Genomic DNA, 18,638 nt, shown 5'->3' on the forward strand with positions numbered 1-18,638 from the left:
AATGGTGAATTTCTATCTTCAGCATTCAGCTCTAAACCCTCGTATGTTTGGCGCAGTATTTATAAAGCTAAACCTGTAATTAAATCAAGTTGTTTATAGCGCATTGGAAAGGGAGATCAAGTTAATATATGGAAAGATAATTGGTTGAAAAATTCACCAATCGAAAGAGTTATCACTAGTTGTGATTATTTGCCCGTTACTGCTTGTGTGAAGGACTTATTGGATACTTCCAATTGAGGAGGGTGGAATGCAGATTTAATAAACCAGGTATTTCTTTCTTTTGAGGCCAATGAAATACTAAAATTCCTCTATTTTTGCGTTGGGGTACTGATCAGCTAGTATGTTGCACAAAAAATAGTTCGTTCAGTGCAAAATCTGCATATCTTCTTGTTATAAATTTAAAACATACTATGGACTCTAGTTCTAATGAAAATGATTCATCACTACGACTATTTTGAAAGGCTTTGGAATTTACAGATCCCGAATAAAGTAAAGAATTTCGTTTGGAGAGCTTGTAGTGACAGCCTGCCTACAAAGACAAAGATGTTAAAACGCAAAGTAATTGCTACCGGCCGCTGTCCCTTAGGTAATGAAGTAGGAGGATTTATTTCATATCCTATTCAAGTGTTTGGCTGTTCAATACCGTTTGGCTATTCCAACTGCCTAATTAGCTTGGTTGAATTCGACGGCTGCCTTATTGAAATCGGAACCATGAGACAATTACTTATCTTTCCTTCAAAAGCTACAAAATTGCACAAATGGCAACAAAGATCAACTATCTATATAGATCTGAAATTGAAACAGCTAGAAGTTGGACCAGATCTTCACACCAATCTGTACCACCAGCTTTTCCTAAACGCTTCTAATCTTCCCATACCAAGACACCCCCAAAACAATAAACGAAAATAAATCACTCATAGAACGTGACATTGTCATAGAAAATTCAAACAATAGTTCGAGAGGAATTCAGCATAAGTTGAACCAAAGGCTAATAGGTTTTCGCTACAAGCAAAAACCCAACTACATAAGCACGAACTCTAGACCAGAACCTACGACTACTGCATTGACAATTAACCGATTTACAGGTCTAAAAGAGCATAATACAAAACCAAATTAACCACCGAACCCATACAAGGTCCTCCCCTGCCTCTTGAGCGCATAAACCACATCCATGGCTGTCACCGTCTTCCTACGAGCATGCTCCGTATATGTCACGGCGTCGCGGATAACGTTTTCGAGAAATATCTTGAGAACACCACGTGTCTCCTCGTAGATGAGGCCGCTGATCCTCTTGACGCCGCCTCTCCTAGCCAGACGGCGAATAGCAGGCTTGGTGATACCCTGGATGTTATCCCGAAGCACCTTCCTGTGCCTCTTGGCTCCTCCCTTGCCCAGTCCCTTGCCTCCCTTTCCACGACCCGACATTTCCACACGCAGACAGATCTAGGGTTTTGAATTGGGATTTCTTTTTCTTCTGCTCTGGAGAAATTTCGCTGTGTGCGGTTGATAGAGGAGGAATGAATATAAATAGGAAACACCGGTGGCGGGTGAGATTTGTGTTTTCTGAATGAGAAGCAGAGGGATGGATTTTCAACTGTTGGATTAGGGAAGTTATGAACGGTTCATAAAGTCGATCTGCGTCATCCACTGTGGATGATTTTAAGTCGTTGATAGCGTTTCAATCAACGGATGATTGTTGTAAGATAGTGTTTTCGGAGGATTGTGCTTTCTCTCCAGTCGCTGATGTGGCGCTATGTTATGACTTATGAGCACCTTTGAGTATGGCCTTTCGTGTCTTTCGACTTCTTCAAGGAAGAGCGGGAATACGGACCGTCAGATAAGTGCGTTCGGGATCGCTGTGAGTGCTCGATTCATGGAGTGGACGGTTTGATTTAAAGCTCGATTTCATTATTAGAAATTTGGAATATATTAGTTATTTTGTAATATTAGAGTATAATTTTATTTATATTTTTTTAGAATAATTAACAACTTTTCAAATGTTGAGTATCAAAATGTAATATCCTACCAATGGATTCAAAAATGAGGCGGAATAAAAATATTTTTAGGTTCTGTTTGGCTACTAAGATTTTTCATATGAGAATTTTGAATTTTAAGATTAAATATTAAAATATTATATTTTAATATTATTATTATTTTGAGATTTAAAAAAGTTAAGAAAAAGTTGAATTATTTATTATATTTTATATGTGGATTTGAAAAAATTGTAATGATGAGATATAAATTTTATGTTTTAGATGAAAAATTCTAATAGCCAAACCGAACCTTTAATTTTACAGATAAGGTACGGCTGAGTACTGCCAAGTTTGAATGTTGAGTTTTGTTAAAATAAGTTGAGTTTTTTTATGGATAATAATGAATTGGAATCATAGAATAAGTTTTTTGGCTCGCTTAAGATGAGTTTAGATATATTTATAGGAAGTTAACAAATGTTGTAGGTTTTCCGTATAAAAAGATGTTGAGTTAAAAAATGTTATAGATTTTAAACTCTCACATGTAAATAGATTTTGAGTTAAGTAATGTTTAGTAATTTGAAAGTTATATGTTTAAAAGTTTGATTAAATTTAAATTTGAACTCAATTCATTAGTTGAGATGAATCCATGTTCTAAACGAGATTGAAAGTTTATAAATCACGATTATAATTATGAATAATTATATTTATCATACCCACACATTATATCTTTTTTTTTATATTAAATATGTGGTATATAAATAATAAATAAAATAACTAAATTAGTTTAAAGGGAATAAAATAAAAAATAGAATAAAATTATTTTAAAATATATAAATATATGATATAAAATAATGAGCAGCATCTCTGTATAATTATCTACGGTAATTTTTCACTTACACGTTTGACAGCACATTGATGGACTCTCCTTTTACACGATATCGTCAACATCCTCACCAAAAGATGTGTGTGTGGGTGCTCATGAACACAATGATTACCACTATAGGGTGTTATCGGCCTGGTTTGAGGATTTTTGGATCGAATCAAAAATTTTAGTACACCTTTATACCGAATTGAGATTGGACCAATTATTCTTATTAATCGAATTAGACTAACAAAATGCTAAAAATTACTGCTAATATATATTTTCAGCCCATCTATATAAAAAAACCTACAATATTTATACTTTTGAATATAAAGTATTTATCTTTATTTACATATTTTGTACTTAAAAGTTAAAATAAGCCTAAATAAAGTTGTAGAAATTATTAAAATTATTCATATTCATCATGAGAATTAGCAATTATAATAATAAAAATTAAAAACAAAAAATAAAGAAAATGAAATTAAAAAATGCAATATCATCCAAACTCTAAATACATGTGATTAATGCTGATATTTTAGATAAAAATTACATAATTAATTTATATAATTACTATATAAAAAATATTTTAAAAAACTAAAGATATACTTCAGTCAGTCCAGTCTGATAAATCAAAATTCTAAGATTATATGTTTCGAACCAAACCATTCGATCTAGTCAGTCTTTCCAGTCTAGACCAGTAAACTTACACCCATGACCACTAGTCAGCCCCACACATCTTGTTATTCCATACTTTCTATAGGTACACAGTTAGGGTCCGTTTGGAGTTGCATAAAAGTATAGGCATAAGTCTTGAAAAATATTTAAATAGTCTTAAAAGCTCTGTAATGAAAAAATTAGGTTATTTGTGTATTTCATATTAAAGTACTTTTTAATCGCAAAGAAGATAAAAACTACCTTTGAGAAAAATCATTATTCTAATATTTTTCCATAAACATACTTTTTCAGATAACCCAAAATATAATTCAAATTTTAAAAAGACTGTCAATGGGCGAAAGTACCCATACAGCTTTTAGATAATTACAATTTTTAAACTTTTAAAGATATGATCATAATTTTAAAAAAAATCAAATAATCGTAATTTCTACTTTAGAAATTACTTTTTTATTTATTTCCAAATAAATATAACATGTTCGAAAATGTTTTGAACATATAATTACCAAACAATAAATAACTTTTTAATAATATAATTTATTACTTAAGCTATGAGTTATAAGTCATAAAACTATTAGCTATATTTCCCATTATAATCTCAAACATGTACTTAATATTGTTGTTAAACTTTTTGATTTCAAATCTTTTATAATACCAAACATCATCTATATGGTATAATTTAATTTATAAAATTTGAATTTTAGAACATTAGCATTGATGTAATCAAATGCAAATGCAAGCCAAAATTTAGCTAACAACTCCACTAAATTGTTTATATTGGAAGAGGCAAATGTAAATTTTTTACTTACAATATATAGTAAATCATTTCTACATATTTGTATGGTTACTGTTCCCCATCTGTGGAATAATTTATGAATAATTTCTCTCTCCTCCCACGGTTAGTTTGGTTATATAAAATAAAATTATTTTATCTTATTTCATTTCATATAATTATTACAACTTTCTTAAATTTTTAAACAAAATATAATAAACAATCCAATTTTTTCAATTTCTAAAAATAAAAATTATATTAAAAAATTATATTATAATAATATTTTATTCAACTTTTAACAAAATATTTTATCTTATTTTATCTGAACAATGTAATTAAATGAGGTCCTCTCTCAGTCACTCAACATAAAAGCCCTTCCCTCTCTCTATAGAAGCTCATCTAAGAGTTATTTTATTTTATTTTTCACGAGGACCATGCACAGAACCTCTCTTTCCTCTCCTTTTTTTTTTTTTTTTTTTTTTCTTTTTTAATTTTTTAATTTTTAATTTTTTATGATTTGAAACCAGCATTGGATGTTGGAGGAATACCTTGTTGATTTCTAAGACATTGTCTGCATCAATAATTGCTTTGACACTTACTAACGTATCAAAGTTATTGAAGAAGTATTTTTCACCCAGACCCTGACATTCTCTACAGCATCTCCAAATGGAACACTAGTATAAGAATTTAGTAGTTATTAGTGTTAAACATGTCCACTAAAAATATGATTGTTTAAATAATAATTTAATTATAATTTGATTATTAATTAACATATGATCGATAAAATTGTAAAATATGAGAAAAATAAATTAGATAAAAAATAGTTAAAAATATTTTATTATTATTTTAGCTAATAGATAGATAATCCAATATGAGAATATATTTTAAATGGAATAGGCAAAAGGCAAAATATGTGATATTAGCTAATTTTTAAATTTGCATTTGCCTATTCCAGTGATAGTGTTCTTGTAAATTAAATTATGATATGTAGGTGGTATATGATGTAAATGACTCCAAATAGAAGATTCTCATCCAACCTTTCTCAAATTGGCAAGTAATCTCCATGTACTAACATGGATATAAGTGACACCGAACAACAACTATAGATCTAACCAAGGCTCGAAAAATTGGAAACGGATTTAGAATTGGATAAGAACCGATTCAATGAATCAGACGATTATTAATGATTTTGAATCAAATATTTCAATATTGATAAAATGTATTAAAAATCATATTTGGATGGAATTCAAGCGTTTTATATCATGTGAGTATAAAATATAAGTTCAGTTTCGGTAAAAATATGATATGAATATAATTAGTTTCAATAATATGTAATTTATGTATTTAATATCAATTATCAATATTTTTTTGCTCTATATAGGAAAAAGATAAAAACCATTAAGTTGTAGGTGAAGCTACACCCACCAAGAGAAGCAATCAAAAGTGGTCACCGAAAGTGAAATTTTGTTTTAAACGTCTTTTTAAACCCCTTAAACATTTAAAAAAAAATCACACTTATTAAAAAGTAGTTTCTTAACCATTAAATAAAAATAATAAAGAATAAAAAGTAATTTAGTAGAAAACGTTGGTTGATATTGTCGTGGGAGTAGAGTTTTCTCTAAGTTATAAACACATGATAAATGTAATAATTTATGTATAACCATAAATTTCATATAAAATTCTCATTCAAACACATTGATAGGAGTATTTAAATTTTAAAATTTAATTTTCAAATCAAATTATGCTATGTGAATGGTGTTTAATATAAAAGCTTTCAAATAGAATTATTCTTTATATTATTATGTTTTAAATTGAGGGTCTTTCTATAAATTTATGTTAATTTATAAATTATTTTACAAAACATCCCTCATTTAAAATAAAATTATGTAAGGAATTGTGAAAAGAATTGTATAGATATCATTTTCTCCTTATATATTGTATTTTATACTATCAAAACAACGATAAATGATATTTGCAGTCTTAAAGTGTGGAAGTTTTACACACTTCTTAAAAAAATGAATAAATTTAAAGTTTATATAAAAATATTCAATTTTTTTTGTGCATAACTTACTGCTGGTGTAGCAGTACTCACAAAATAATAGCTTGGACCCAAAGTAAGTGTTGCCCAAATGACTAACACAAGAAAGAATTGAATTGGGTTATATTTAAAAAATTAATAATTATAAATCAAATACACAATATAAAAATATAAATAAAATACGAAGCAGAAATAAATATAAAGAATAAGGATAAAAGAGAAGCAAACTCAGTATGTTAATAAGGTTTGGCTCCACAGCCTACGTCCTTGCCTCAAGTTACCTATTAAAAATCTCTAAATTCACTATTCAACTTCCTTCAGGTAGAGATAGAAACATATTATATCTTTGACCAAAACCATTACAAAGGATCTGTATAGAACACCCTCTACACTTGTAATCACCTTACACGTAGTGATTCAACTATTTTCTATATATAATACTTTCTACACACATAAGGTTTATACACACCCTTTTATTGATACAAGAGTTAATAGTGGGTAGGTTATCAGAAAACACTCTTTAGTGAGTGAAATAAGAACAATACAATATAAACTATATCTCTCTAAAAACGAATAAAGATTAAGGTTCAATGCTTAGATAAGAGAGAATGAAAGCTTTGAATGAATGTTGTATACTTTTGGTGTTGTAAATGTCAAGCTTTCAAATGATCTATTTATAGGCATATGAGACTTCATATTCAAATTTAAAAAGATTTACATGTTAAAGACAACATCATTCATTTTTTTCAAAAAATTCAAATAAAATGTTCTTCTTTTTTAAATTGTCAAAGACAACATCTTTCATTTTTCAAAAATTTCAAGCCTAATATTTTACTTTTGACATATAACAAAAAGAGTACACTTTACTTTTCAAAATTTTCAAATAAAATCATCTACTTTTTACATAAGTCAAAAAGAGCATCAATCACTTTTGAAAATATTTAAATAAAGTATGCACATGTGAAGGATGACAATTAATTATCTTTAATATTTTCAAAATTTTCAAACAAAATCATCTACTTTTTAAATAAATCAAAAAGTGCATCAATCAATTTTGAAAATATTCAAATAAAGCATACACATGTGAAAGATGACAATCAATCATCTTTCAAAATTTTCAAAATATCCATGCACATGTGAAAAATATATTTTAATACTTTATGATAAAATATTAATTTTGAGTTTTAATCATAACTTCAAATTTTTAAGAGATTTACAATATTACTTATAACTTTAATGTGAATTTGTTTCCTTCTTGCTCATGCTTGGTTTCTTTATGTGCTTGACTCTATTGTGTAGATAACTTGAGTTTGAGTATTCTTTATTCTTTGAATTTATTTGTTATCTCAAAATCCATGTGTAAATATATAATTATATGAAACTTAAAACATTAGATTCAATAGTAAGAATAAAATTAGGTTTTATTTGGTTATATAGATGAGATGAATGAAATAAGAAATATGTAAATAATAGTAAGATATTTTGTGGGTAATAGTAAAATTTTTTGAGTTAACATGTTTTATGAAATTTTAAAAAAAGATAGAGAAAAAATTGAATAAAAAATAATATAGTTAAAATATTTTTTAGATATAATTTTTGTTTTGTATTTGAGAAAATTGAATTGTATTTTGTGTTTTGTTTTGAAGTTTGAAAAAATTGAATTATATTTGGTTTTAAAATTTGAGAAAATTATAATGATTAGATAAAAATAATTAAAAATTAAAAATTAAAAAATATTTGTGTTTAAACAATATTTGAATGTTAAGACAAGAAGATATGTGGGTTAAGATCACATATAAATGAAAAATTTTACTCATTATTCTCGTACCATACGTTGTATATAATTTTTTTTTATCTTATTAAATATGTAGTGTATAAATGATAAATAGAAAAAATGAATTAGTTTAGAAAGAATAAAATTAAAAATAAATTTAAATAAAATAAAATAAATATAATATTTGATGTGTGGGACGATGACTTATAAGTCACAAGTCTGGGTAAAACGGACTGAAGCCGTAAGTCAGGGTTTAGGTTTTGGGTTTTTGGTTGGTTCATTGCTCTTCCGTGACTCCGTCTGCCGCTACACCTGACCGCGGAGTTGTTTGCTTTACCACCACATTGCACCGAACCGACTACAGATGGCGCTCAGGCCCGGACTCATGAGGCGGTATCTATCAACTTCGTTATTCTCCTCTCAATCCTTTGCAGCCACCACCGCTACTGCTTCGGCCTCTGTTGCTAACACTGCTAGTGATAAACCTGCCGTTGCTCCTTCGACGACCCTATTTGTCTCCGGTAATTTTTTTCTTCAGCACAATTACTATTAGGCCGAGTTCCTGTCTACCATGTTGATTTGATTGGTATGGGTTTTGTCTCTATTAGGTTTGTTGCATGCCGAGAGGATGCTCTGTTCATCTCGGTGATTCTTCTATTTTAGAGTTGTGATTTCCAGTATTCCGCTTTCTAAAGAAAGGGATTTGTTGTATTGAATAGGTCTGGAAATTGGATTTCCATGTTATTGTAAAATGTTGAGCTTTTTCCCAAAACAAAGATAAGCGGGTTCTAAATTTCTAATAGCTAGTTGGTCTATTAATAGAGGAAATCTCCATCTTCTTTTAAATTATTATTCATAGACATTGCTCCTTATACCTTCCGCTTGAAGCTAATGGATGGTTAGGGGTAGGTTTTCTTATTCATGTTCAATTTTTTAAAAGGATGGTGCACCAAATTACATTCTTAACCGTGGTTGGTGCTAGTCAGATACTAGTATTAGCAGGAAGTTATGGTTATATGCATGATTATAGCCTCAAAGAATAATTCAACATTTGTGCTTCAGGGCTTAATAAGAGAACCACGTCAGAGAAACTTCAGGAATCATTTGCTAAATTTGGTGAAGTTGTTCACGGTAATATCATGTTTCTTACTGGTGCCACATTATTTTTATTTTCTGTCTTTTTGCTGTATATGGAGCAGTGCATTCCTCACTTTGTAAGATTTTCATTTTGTTAACGTGAACCCCAAACTAAATACAACTAAAACTCGATTACATTTTGGATACCAAAATTGTCAGTTGCTTTGGAGGTGTGATTTCTATTTCACCCTGTTTTTTGGTCAATATTGAGCCATTTACGGACCATCATAGTGATTTAAGGCCTTGAGTTTGTCTGGGAGGAGTGATGATTTACCCAAACCAGGAAATTCTAATTCAGTTAAATAAGTGCATCTTATAATTGAATGATCAGAAAAATTCCTTTCCGTGTCTCAAATATCTTCGATTCTTCACATATCATCGTGGCCTTATGGGAACTTTTGAGTACACAATTATATGGAGGCATTATAACGAAATGGGAAAGGACAAATGGGCAGTATAATTGAGTCGCATGCCACTTATAAAATAATGAGTCTTCTATGACTTAACAGATAGGTGGCCCTCGATGTGGAGGAATTGGAGTAGTTAACATAAAAGTGTTTGGATAGGATTTACTGGGGTCATTGGATTGGCATTTAGCCTGTTCAATATTTAAGTTATGATTTTGGTCGAAAATCTTCACTGAAGAAAGGTAGCTGTTAAGTTCATTATCATATGCCAATGAACTCTAGCTCTCAAAGGCGCTTTGTAACTGCTGTATGAAGGGTGTGGTCATGGTTCAAAATTTAATGCATCTGTAACTTTACCCATCCAAAATGTCACTCACACACAAACACACACACACACACACACAAACACATAAAAGTCACCTTTAGGTTTATTATTTTGTTTCTCAATCATGCATTGGTTTGATCATGACCATTTTGCGATCATGATCTTAACTGTTCATATAGAATTCTTGGTTATTCATATCTTGGTTTTTATTCCCTATGTTCCAGCCAGGGTGGTTACGGACCGTAATTCTGGATACTCAAAAGGCTTTGGTTTTGTGCATTATGCTACCTTAGAAGATGCAGAGAAAGGAATCAAAGGGATGGATGCACAGGTCTGTCTAACTTGAAATTTCTGTTGACTCTCTTCTTGATTTTATTTTTATTTTTATTTTTTAAAAAATAAGAGGATAAGATGGTACCAGTGTCTGAACCATTTTAAGCAATTTGGTGGAAAACATATCTGATTTGTGCATATTGACCATTGTATATGCTGTTTTTACCTTATAGGTTTTTGCTATTAACGGATAGTTTTGATGTTTAGAAGTCATGAAGAAAATTATCCCGAAGGATTTTAAACAAGAAATGTCTGTTGACTTGAAAGTTGTTATAGCAATACTAATTAATTGTGATTGAGAGCTTTCCTTTTGGTAGTCCTAATTACATTACAGAACTCAGTTGCTTGGAAGTTTTGCCATGGAATTTCGTTGGACCAAAGTTGGATTCTCTCTCTCTCTCTCTCTCTCTCTCACACACACACACACACACACACACACACACACACAGAGACACGAGGATGCTTGATTTTGTCTACAATATCAGACCGAACCATATTTTTGCCATTGTATTGTAGGTGCAATTTGACTAGATTTCTTCTTGGCACAAACTTGGTCAATGTTTTCTTGCTGTGCTTGGTGTTGCAGTTTCTTGATGGATGGGTAATTTTTGCTGAATATGCGAGGCCAAGAACTCCTCCAGGACAGTCAGCATCTCCAGAAACTTACCAACATTTCCCACCTACAAGATGGTGAACGGTTGAACCATTAATTGAATTGCGAGGTATACCAACATTTGAAAGGAGAACTTGCTGTTGTTTATGAAACTCTCTGGTTTGGCTCAGGACATTTGTTGTTTGGACGAAATCTAAGCCGCTGCTTCCATCCGCTGAGTGATGGAAAGCCATAAAAACACTAAAAGACTTTTTATTATTTCGAAATTTTAGGGGAACTTCATTGTAATTCGTAACTCTTTAATTTTAAAGATAATTCTATCGGATCCTTTTTTCCTAAATAAATGGATTATCTCGATTATTCTCGAGAATTCACGTAGCAATGTGATTTATCTCAACCGAGTCATTTTCCCACGTTTATTTCACTTCCACTTTCCTTCCTAAACTCCAGCACACTTCCCATAGCCTTCAGTAAGTATTAACCAATGCTATCTACGGTAGTGTTTTTTTTTTTAAACGATGTTTATTATTAAAAAATTAATTTTTTTATATAAATTTTATATTTATTTATTTTTTAAAAAATAATTACGTGGTACTTGCATATTCATGACTGTAATTATTATTTTTTAAAAAGATATATTATCTCCTGTATATCCTCGACCAGTTCACTTTACCCAATCCGTTAGAAAATAGGGCGGGCAACGTTGCCAACGCCTAACCCGGGTAAGCCCTTTGCAACCTCTCTCTCTCTCTCTATTTTTTTCTATAAAAATTTTATGTGCAGTTGTTTTTATAGACTCATTTGTACACTCCAGTGATAAGATTAGTATATATTAAAAAAAAATTAATCCAGTCAATCATATCAATGGAGTGCACAGAGAATATGTAAAAGTGACTGTACGTAACATTACTCTTTTTTCTAATCGAATGACACCTCAAGTCATGAAAGTGTCATTGCCCAGTAAAATCACTACTTGTTCACTTAAGAAAAATTCTCATCTCATTTTAATATTACAATTTTTTTAAATTTTCATACAAAATAAAATAAACAATTTAATTTTTTTAAAACTTAATATAAAAATAAAATAAATAATTCTAAATTTTTAAATTTTAATATAAAAATAATATTAAAATAATTTATTTAACTCTTAACTTTAATCTTAATTTTTCTCTTCTGCCCACCTCGAACTCGTAATCACAATCTTCAGGCCCCAGAACCACCGAAATGGTACACTCCACACTGACGAGGATAACAAAAAAAAAAAAGGACGAGCCCCATACGCGTGAACCAGAGACACCCAGTGAGCCAGTACGCCGCCAAAGCCACCCAACTCATAGGAAACCATTGGGACAGTCATAGAATCTACCGGCCGACTCTTTCCCGTCATCCTTGTACCACCTCGGGATTAATGCATGTTGACCAAATATGATAAGATAATAAAAGTCAAAACCCATGCATGTCGTAAGCATAAGTAGGAATGTATCATATTTTCATCAATATTGAGGATGCAATTTGTTTTAGAAAACTCAGGTTTATTATGTTTTGCGTGGTTTATTATGTTTTGCGTGCAGTGTGCTTTTTATTGAGTTTTCCAACTCTTTTATTTTTATTTTATGAGAAAACCTTAAAACTGAATGAGGTGTAAATAAAAGATTTACATTTTCAATTCAAAGAGAGACATGTCTGCAATTACATAAACTTATCATAAAGCTGGACAGATATTAACATTTCTTCATGTCGCTCTCTCCTCATTTTCAGAAAACTCTCTCTAACTCCTCAGTCTCAGCAAGTTCTCTCTCTCCTCTGCAAGCTCTCTCTCTCAGCAAACTCTCTCCCTCTCTCTCTATTCAACCTCGATTTTCCGTCGTCTCTCTTTCTTCACTTTGTGAGAAATTAAGCTAAAAGAAATAAAATTCATCAAGATGAAGTTGGATTTGTTGTGGGCAATTACTGGGGCTTTATTATTGGGTGGCCGGGTTTTTGTATTTTGTGATATTATATTGGCAGATTGGGAGAAATGGCATGCCCTCCCCCTCCAGGTGATTTGGGTTTGTCTTAATAAATTTGTAATCGCCATTGAGAGGCCGACGTGCTTGAGAGACAGAGAGAGAGAGAGAGAGAGAGAGAGAGATAGATCTCCAAGGTGGAGACTGGCCCATGGTGCTCTGCATTCCATTTGATCTACTTCCGTTGTATATATGGTAAAAAAAAATTAAAAACTGACGTGACTGTGTCTCATTGGGGGTGTAAATTCCCCTTACACACCACGTTCAGCCAAAAGAGCCTTTCTTATTTTTATACTTTTGACCACCCAGGTGAGGAAGGCGACCGAGATGAACAAACAGACCAAGCTTAAGACGGAACCACCTAATATTAGTTAGATCTATGCAAGTTTGATTTATATCTTAGTTAAGCATTTTATTATTTTTAGCATTAAAACTCTGATTATGTCTTTATCTTAAGAGTTAGTTTATTCTTGAATTCTTTTCATGAACTAATGAAATGCCTGCGAGTCTCTTACTTGGCTTCAAAAGCTTGGTAACCCCTACGAAAGGGAATTTTATGAATTTTACTGAATCTTCCGTCGTAGGGCCATGAGGCAGCTGGCCTTCTTCCGTAAAGACAAACAATCAAACCAAATAGAAGGGTGCTTGCGGTGATAAAAATGTTGAGGCAAGTACCACCATTAAACTAAAAAACGTTTTATACTCCTAACTATTAACATTAACACATCACACCCTTAAACTATCTAAAAATTGCAATATGCACTGTTTGTGGCAGTTGAGATTTTGTCACCACAATCAATTTTCACCTATTTGAAAGTGTTATTATAATTTTTTGGTAGTTGATGGGTGCAATGCGTCAACATCGATAGTTAAAGAGTGCAATGATAAGTAGAAAAATTATACTCATCAGGTGTGTAGTGTAGAGCTACTGAGTAGAATAAACCCAGCTTGTTTCCAACTCTTGAATTTCTTCAGTTTTCATCAAACAAGCAACAACTAAGATGGGCTATGGACTAAAAGTTCCAAGGGAAATTGGAAAGAAAGCTTTTCACATTAGAAATAAAATACTTGTATCATACTGAACCATTAATTAGCTATTATACTGAAACTTCCACACAAACTGCCAAAGTGTGCTTGGCTTGGATTTAGGTAATGACTGAACGCACTACAATACTGTATGGGTCTTAATGATGCTCAATACTCCTCTGTGATATTAAAAATAAGAAAAAAAAAAAAAAAGAAAAAAAAAAACCTAAATCGATATAATGGGAAACAGCAAATCAAGTGATGAAACACACACAACCTCAGTATAAGTCTGGGTGAAATTGCCCTTGTGCCCTCTGTAGATCAAGCTTCAAGCTGTAGTTGGTAAGCTGTATCAAAAGAAGAAATTATTGTCACCTCTTATAGTCACCTAGTGTAAACATGGATCCCCATATAAGAGTTCCTACTTACTCAGGGAAGCGCAGGGGCAATCTATTCTTATCATGTTGTTGTTCTAATCTATCCCCATGATGAATTATTGAGTTCGATGCCAAAACATATAGTGAAACACAATCCAACCCACTACTTGTCCCAAATTTCAATGTTGCCTATCAATAAAACAAAAGTCGGCAAACATATGGACAATTGATCTAGTTCTGAACCTTCTTGGCTATAATATTCTTCAGACAACCCATATTACTCTCGTAAGAGCAGAAGTACCATCATGACAAAGCCTATATTATTATAGCAAGGAAGAGAGGAGAAGTACATGCGTTTCCTGAAATTAAACATGTCAAGTTGGTACCCAAAGCAAAATGTAGGTTGATTCCTTTCCAGATTCAAGAAAATATTCAAGCTCAATACTATTTGAGCAATGCTAAATAAAATATCAATTCATTAAAATGTTGCAGAAATGACAAGGTAAAAGAAGGTCACCTCTAGACTTCGAACTTGTTCTTGATACTGACTTAACAAATGCTTTTGCTGTTCCACTCCCTTTATCCTCTCTTCATGCTCCAAATTGCGTTCGTGCTGGATTGCAACAGCTCTCTTTAAAATCTGGTTGTCATTTAACAAGCTCTGCAGATGTTCCTTTAGAGAAGCATGCTCCAGCTGCTCCATGAAGATAAGTGTACGGAGGTAAATATGCATAATTGAAACAGTAGGGAGCATTATAATTTGGCATCCTCCTCATACAGAGATGATTTAGAGATGTACGCCTTTTATTACCTCCTCTGACGCCTTTGAGGGGGCAGTTATACTTTGTTCAAAAGCCTCCAGAATTCTTGCTGCACGGCCCCTGGCATCATCAAAATCTGTTGCACTCATCATCTCGTGCACGAACAAATCCACCCATTTGGAACTTTCTATTGAATTTCCATAACTGATGGTTGATCTCATTTCCTTTACATCTTCAACTTGCTGATCCAATATTTGACTGCCTGGTTAACACACATCCAAAAGAAGGAAACGTGGTCTAAGCCTACCGCAGATACATTTAGGAAATTAATCCAATGGCTAAGAAAACTAATTAAGGGAAATATGATAAACAACTTACAAGCAGCTGTGCTTTGACCAGGAACGTCAGCACAATTAACAAAAGTTGTGGAATCAAAGCTTTGTGATTGATTTCTTGCACTAACATCAGCAAAAGAAAGTGCACGTAGACTCTCAATAGCATCTTCAACCTTATGATTGTGATTTCTACAAACTGTTTCCACCAACTAATACAAAGAAAAAGAAGATATTCAGACCAATAAAGCTAAACTTCAAGAATTTTTACTGGAAAAGTAATAACTCCGACATATTCTCCTCTCTCTGGCCAACATCTACCCTTTTTTTTCCAATAAAGAACGCGTTAATTGCATGTTTCTGGATATCAAGAATGCAAGAAATGTATATAATGGTACCAGTACAGGTAACAACATTAGTGCTAACTAAATATGGTTTAGAACACCCCCAAACATCTCGAATCCAGAAAAACACTGATAATAAAATTCCTTGTTTCTAACAAAGTGAAGAAAAACCGCTACGTTAGCATATTTTTTATGGAATTATAAATTTGACGAAATGCAATTCATACGCAACACCAAAGCATAATACTACCGATTTAAAAGAACAACTCTTTCTAATGTACAATAAAAATTCTAGCAGCAGGGTGTTTAATTCTAGGGAAAGAAATACCATAATATCTAAAAATCACAGAAAAAATACCTCGGGGTCCAAGTCAGGGAACATTTGAAGCAGAAGAGGGACCGTGTCTTCGGACCCGGATCCAAAACTCGACCACCTAGGTCTCTTTGCAGCGGAGCACGACGTCGGAGACGAAGATCCGAAAATCTCTTCGAATCCAACACGCTTCCCGCATACTCCTACAGACATCGCCACTTAAACCCTAGTCGTCTTCGGATTAAAACCTGGAAATTTACAGACCCAAAAAACGGAAAGCATGATCTGAAACCCAGAAACAGGAAAATATCTGTTTTGTATTTGACTTTCACACTTGCATTATTATTATGATTTTTTTTTCTTTTCCTTTTTGGATTTCTTTTTTTAGAATAAATATTAGTTCTTTGCTGTATGATTTGGGTTATATTATCCTTTACTTATGAGAGAGGAAGGACGCGAGCGGAGGACGAATGGTGGGGTTTGGTGTTGATGGGATTTCGGAATCAGAGGAGGCTTTTAAACAAACGTCCTTACCCTCTACAGTAACCGGTTGGTGCAAAGACAAAGTACTAACTGCGAAAATAAAAGCGGCCTGTGACTCTGTATTGCTTTTTTAAGTTTTGATTCGGTGGTTGTCAGATTTTGGTGCTTGAAAATGAAGGCCATGTGTGTGGGCCCCCGATAGACTACTCTTATGTCATTTAGCCCACAAAATCCGTGCCTAGGATTCCAAAATCCCTGTTCAATTCAATTCCTTCGTAGCCACCAAATCATAACAGAGTAGTTCATAGTGAAATATAGAAAATAAAGAAAACATACTCGTTCAAAATAGTGAAAAATTGAAAGGTTGTAATTGTTATAAATTATCTTGAATTGTATGATCATATTTATCTAATTGTTAAATATATAGTATATAGTGCTAGCATAGTACTAGTATAGTGAATTGATCGACATATGCGTAATGCATAGTGCTAGCATAGTACTAGCATAGTGAGTTGGCCGACATATGCATAGTATTAGCATAGTGCAGCATAGTAAGTTAGCATAGTTCCTTTTGTACGCCTATATATATCGTTGAATTCTTTAAGAAATATATAAGTTTCATAACTTCTCTGAACTCTATCTATCTCTCCTTTCGATAGTTTTATAATAGGAATATAATATTTAATTTTTTTGAGTTATTCGTTTCGAACTTTTTTTTTTAATTGTATAAATGATTTTCAAGACATCTTTTTATAGATAGAGGCGATTAAAGAATATTTAATTGTTATACATGGATTAATAATATACATTCATGAATTTAGAAATTATAAAAATATGCATAAATGAGATAAAATTCAAAGAGATGTAATCCAAATAGTCATCCACCAAGTTTATGTATGCATTTATAACACTCCTTGTAAATGTTTAAAAATAGCGTAATAGGTGGAAAGGAGAGAAATGATCATTCCCAGCCCGCTTAGACTATTCGAGTCTCGATCGATGCTGTATGGAGCCTCTGACGATGGTACAGTGCAGCTGTACGATGTTCATGCATTCATCCATGTCAGTGAACAGTGAATATATGCAAGAAAAATGAAAGAGATAGAGACACACAGATTTACGAAGTTCGACATTGGACCTATGTTTACGGGTTGTTTGGAGGGCAAATACACTATAATATGTATATTTTATAGTCTCTTATAATCTCTCATCCTTACTATACAATAGAGATCTAAGCTATATTTTAAAGGAGATCCTATCGCTAGAGTCCCTCTTGCGAGGTTGAAGAAGTTGAAATCGTTGAAATTGAAGCAATAGTCCCTCTTCTAAAAGTCATCTAGATGCCCCATTTATCCTATGCTCCTCTCTTGCTTTATGTTCGATCCTTTCTCCTTTATGTCACATATCTACTTTTCCTCATGACACATTTTTCCTTCTTCAGCTCTTTGTCCCATTCTTCATTCTCTCTTTCTTCCTTCCTGATGAGTCCCCTCACATTGGGCTGGGATTGGAAACCCAGTTTGAGCCTTAGGATATTTTATCCTCTCCAGTTGCCTGCGATTCTTAAGGCCAATTCATTTCAAGAGAAGCCATTGGAAAATCTTCAAGATAAAATATGCGACTGAGGTAATTCGTAGAAGTTTGTAACAAAATAAATTTTGGGAGTGGATCCCTTACTTTTCGCTTGTGTTAAGCGATAAAGATTTCCCAAAGCGAGGCTAGGCAGAAGATAGGCTCGACCTCGTAAGGTGCGAGGGCGGAGCTTGGCTTGGGCATGAGATTTGCTCGACTGCGTAAGGTGCGAGCACGAAACTTAGCTTCTATGCGTGAGAGATGTGCTTAACTATGTAAGGTGCGAGAGTGGAGCTCGACTTTGGTGGGAGATGTACTCGACTGCACAAGGTGCTAGCGCAGAGCTCAACTTCTATGCTTGTGAGGGTGGTCGGGCAGTCAAGGGACTTGCTCACCTATTTGAGCGCTTCGGAGGCCGGGAGGTCCCTGAACTTTCTCGCCTGTTGACTTGTTATGAAAATGGTGATAAGCTGGGCAACTGAAATATTGGACCCATTTCTTTCGCGAGAGGGAGGTCG

The 18,638-nt window shown here is 32.7% G+C and overlaps 3 protein-coding genes across 5 annotated transcripts; 1 reads left to right on the top strand and 2 right to left on the bottom strand.

Annotated features, from left to right (window-relative positions):
- Positions 1-902: 902 nt before the first annotated feature.
- Positions 903-1,514, bottom strand: LOC122277753 (histone H4). Its single transcript, XM_043087882.1, has one exon. It carries the CDS (start codon positions 1,423-1,425, stop codon positions 1,114-1,116), a length of 312 nt encoding a protein of 103 aa, XP_042943816.1. The 5' UTR covers positions 1,426-1,514; the 3' UTR covers positions 903-1,113.
- Positions 1,515-8,302: 6,788 nt separating this feature from the next.
- LOC122275162 (organelle RRM domain-containing protein 2, mitochondrial-like) lies at positions 8,303-11,288 on the top strand. 3 transcript variants are annotated; one of them, XM_043084134.1, is made up of 4 exons: positions 8,304-8,612; positions 9,154-9,222; positions 10,185-10,291; positions 10,810-10,933. In XM_043084134.1, the coding sequence occupies exons 1-4, from the start codon at positions 8,456-8,458 to the stop codon at positions 10,822-10,824; spliced, it is 348 nt and encodes a 115-aa protein (XP_042940068.1). In that variant the 5' UTR covers positions 8,304-8,455; the 3' UTR covers positions 10,825-10,933. The 3 variants fall into 3 exon arrangements, with proteins under 3 accessions (XP_042940067.1, XP_042940068.1, XP_042940066.1); XM_043084132.1 differs by having other exon boundaries at positions 8,306-8,612; positions 10,880-11,288; XM_043084133.1 differs by lacking the exon at positions 9,154-9,222 and having other exon boundaries at positions 8,303-8,612; positions 10,880-11,288.
- Positions 11,289-13,932: 2,644 nt separating this feature from the next.
- Positions 13,933-16,623, bottom strand: LOC122275085. The gene is made up of 5 exons (XM_043084023.1): positions 16,111-16,623; positions 15,455-15,620; positions 15,127-15,338; positions 14,833-15,009; positions 13,933-14,285 (listed from the first exon to the last, which is right to left on the bottom strand). Exons 1-5 carry the CDS (start codon positions 16,276-16,278, stop codon positions 14,217-14,219), a joined length of 792 nt encoding a protein of 263 aa, XP_042939957.1. The 5' UTR covers positions 16,279-16,623; the 3' UTR covers positions 13,933-14,216.
- Between the last annotated feature and the right edge of the window lie 2,015 nt (positions 16,624-18,638).

The sequence above is a fragment of the Carya illinoinensis genome, chromosome 9 (assembly GCF_018687715.1).
Source record: "Carya illinoinensis cultivar Pawnee chromosome 9, C.illinoinensisPawnee_v1, whole genome shotgun sequence".
In the NCBI taxonomy this organism is placed as follows: domain Eukaryota; kingdom Viridiplantae; phylum Streptophyta; class Magnoliopsida; order Fagales; family Juglandaceae; genus Carya; species Carya illinoinensis.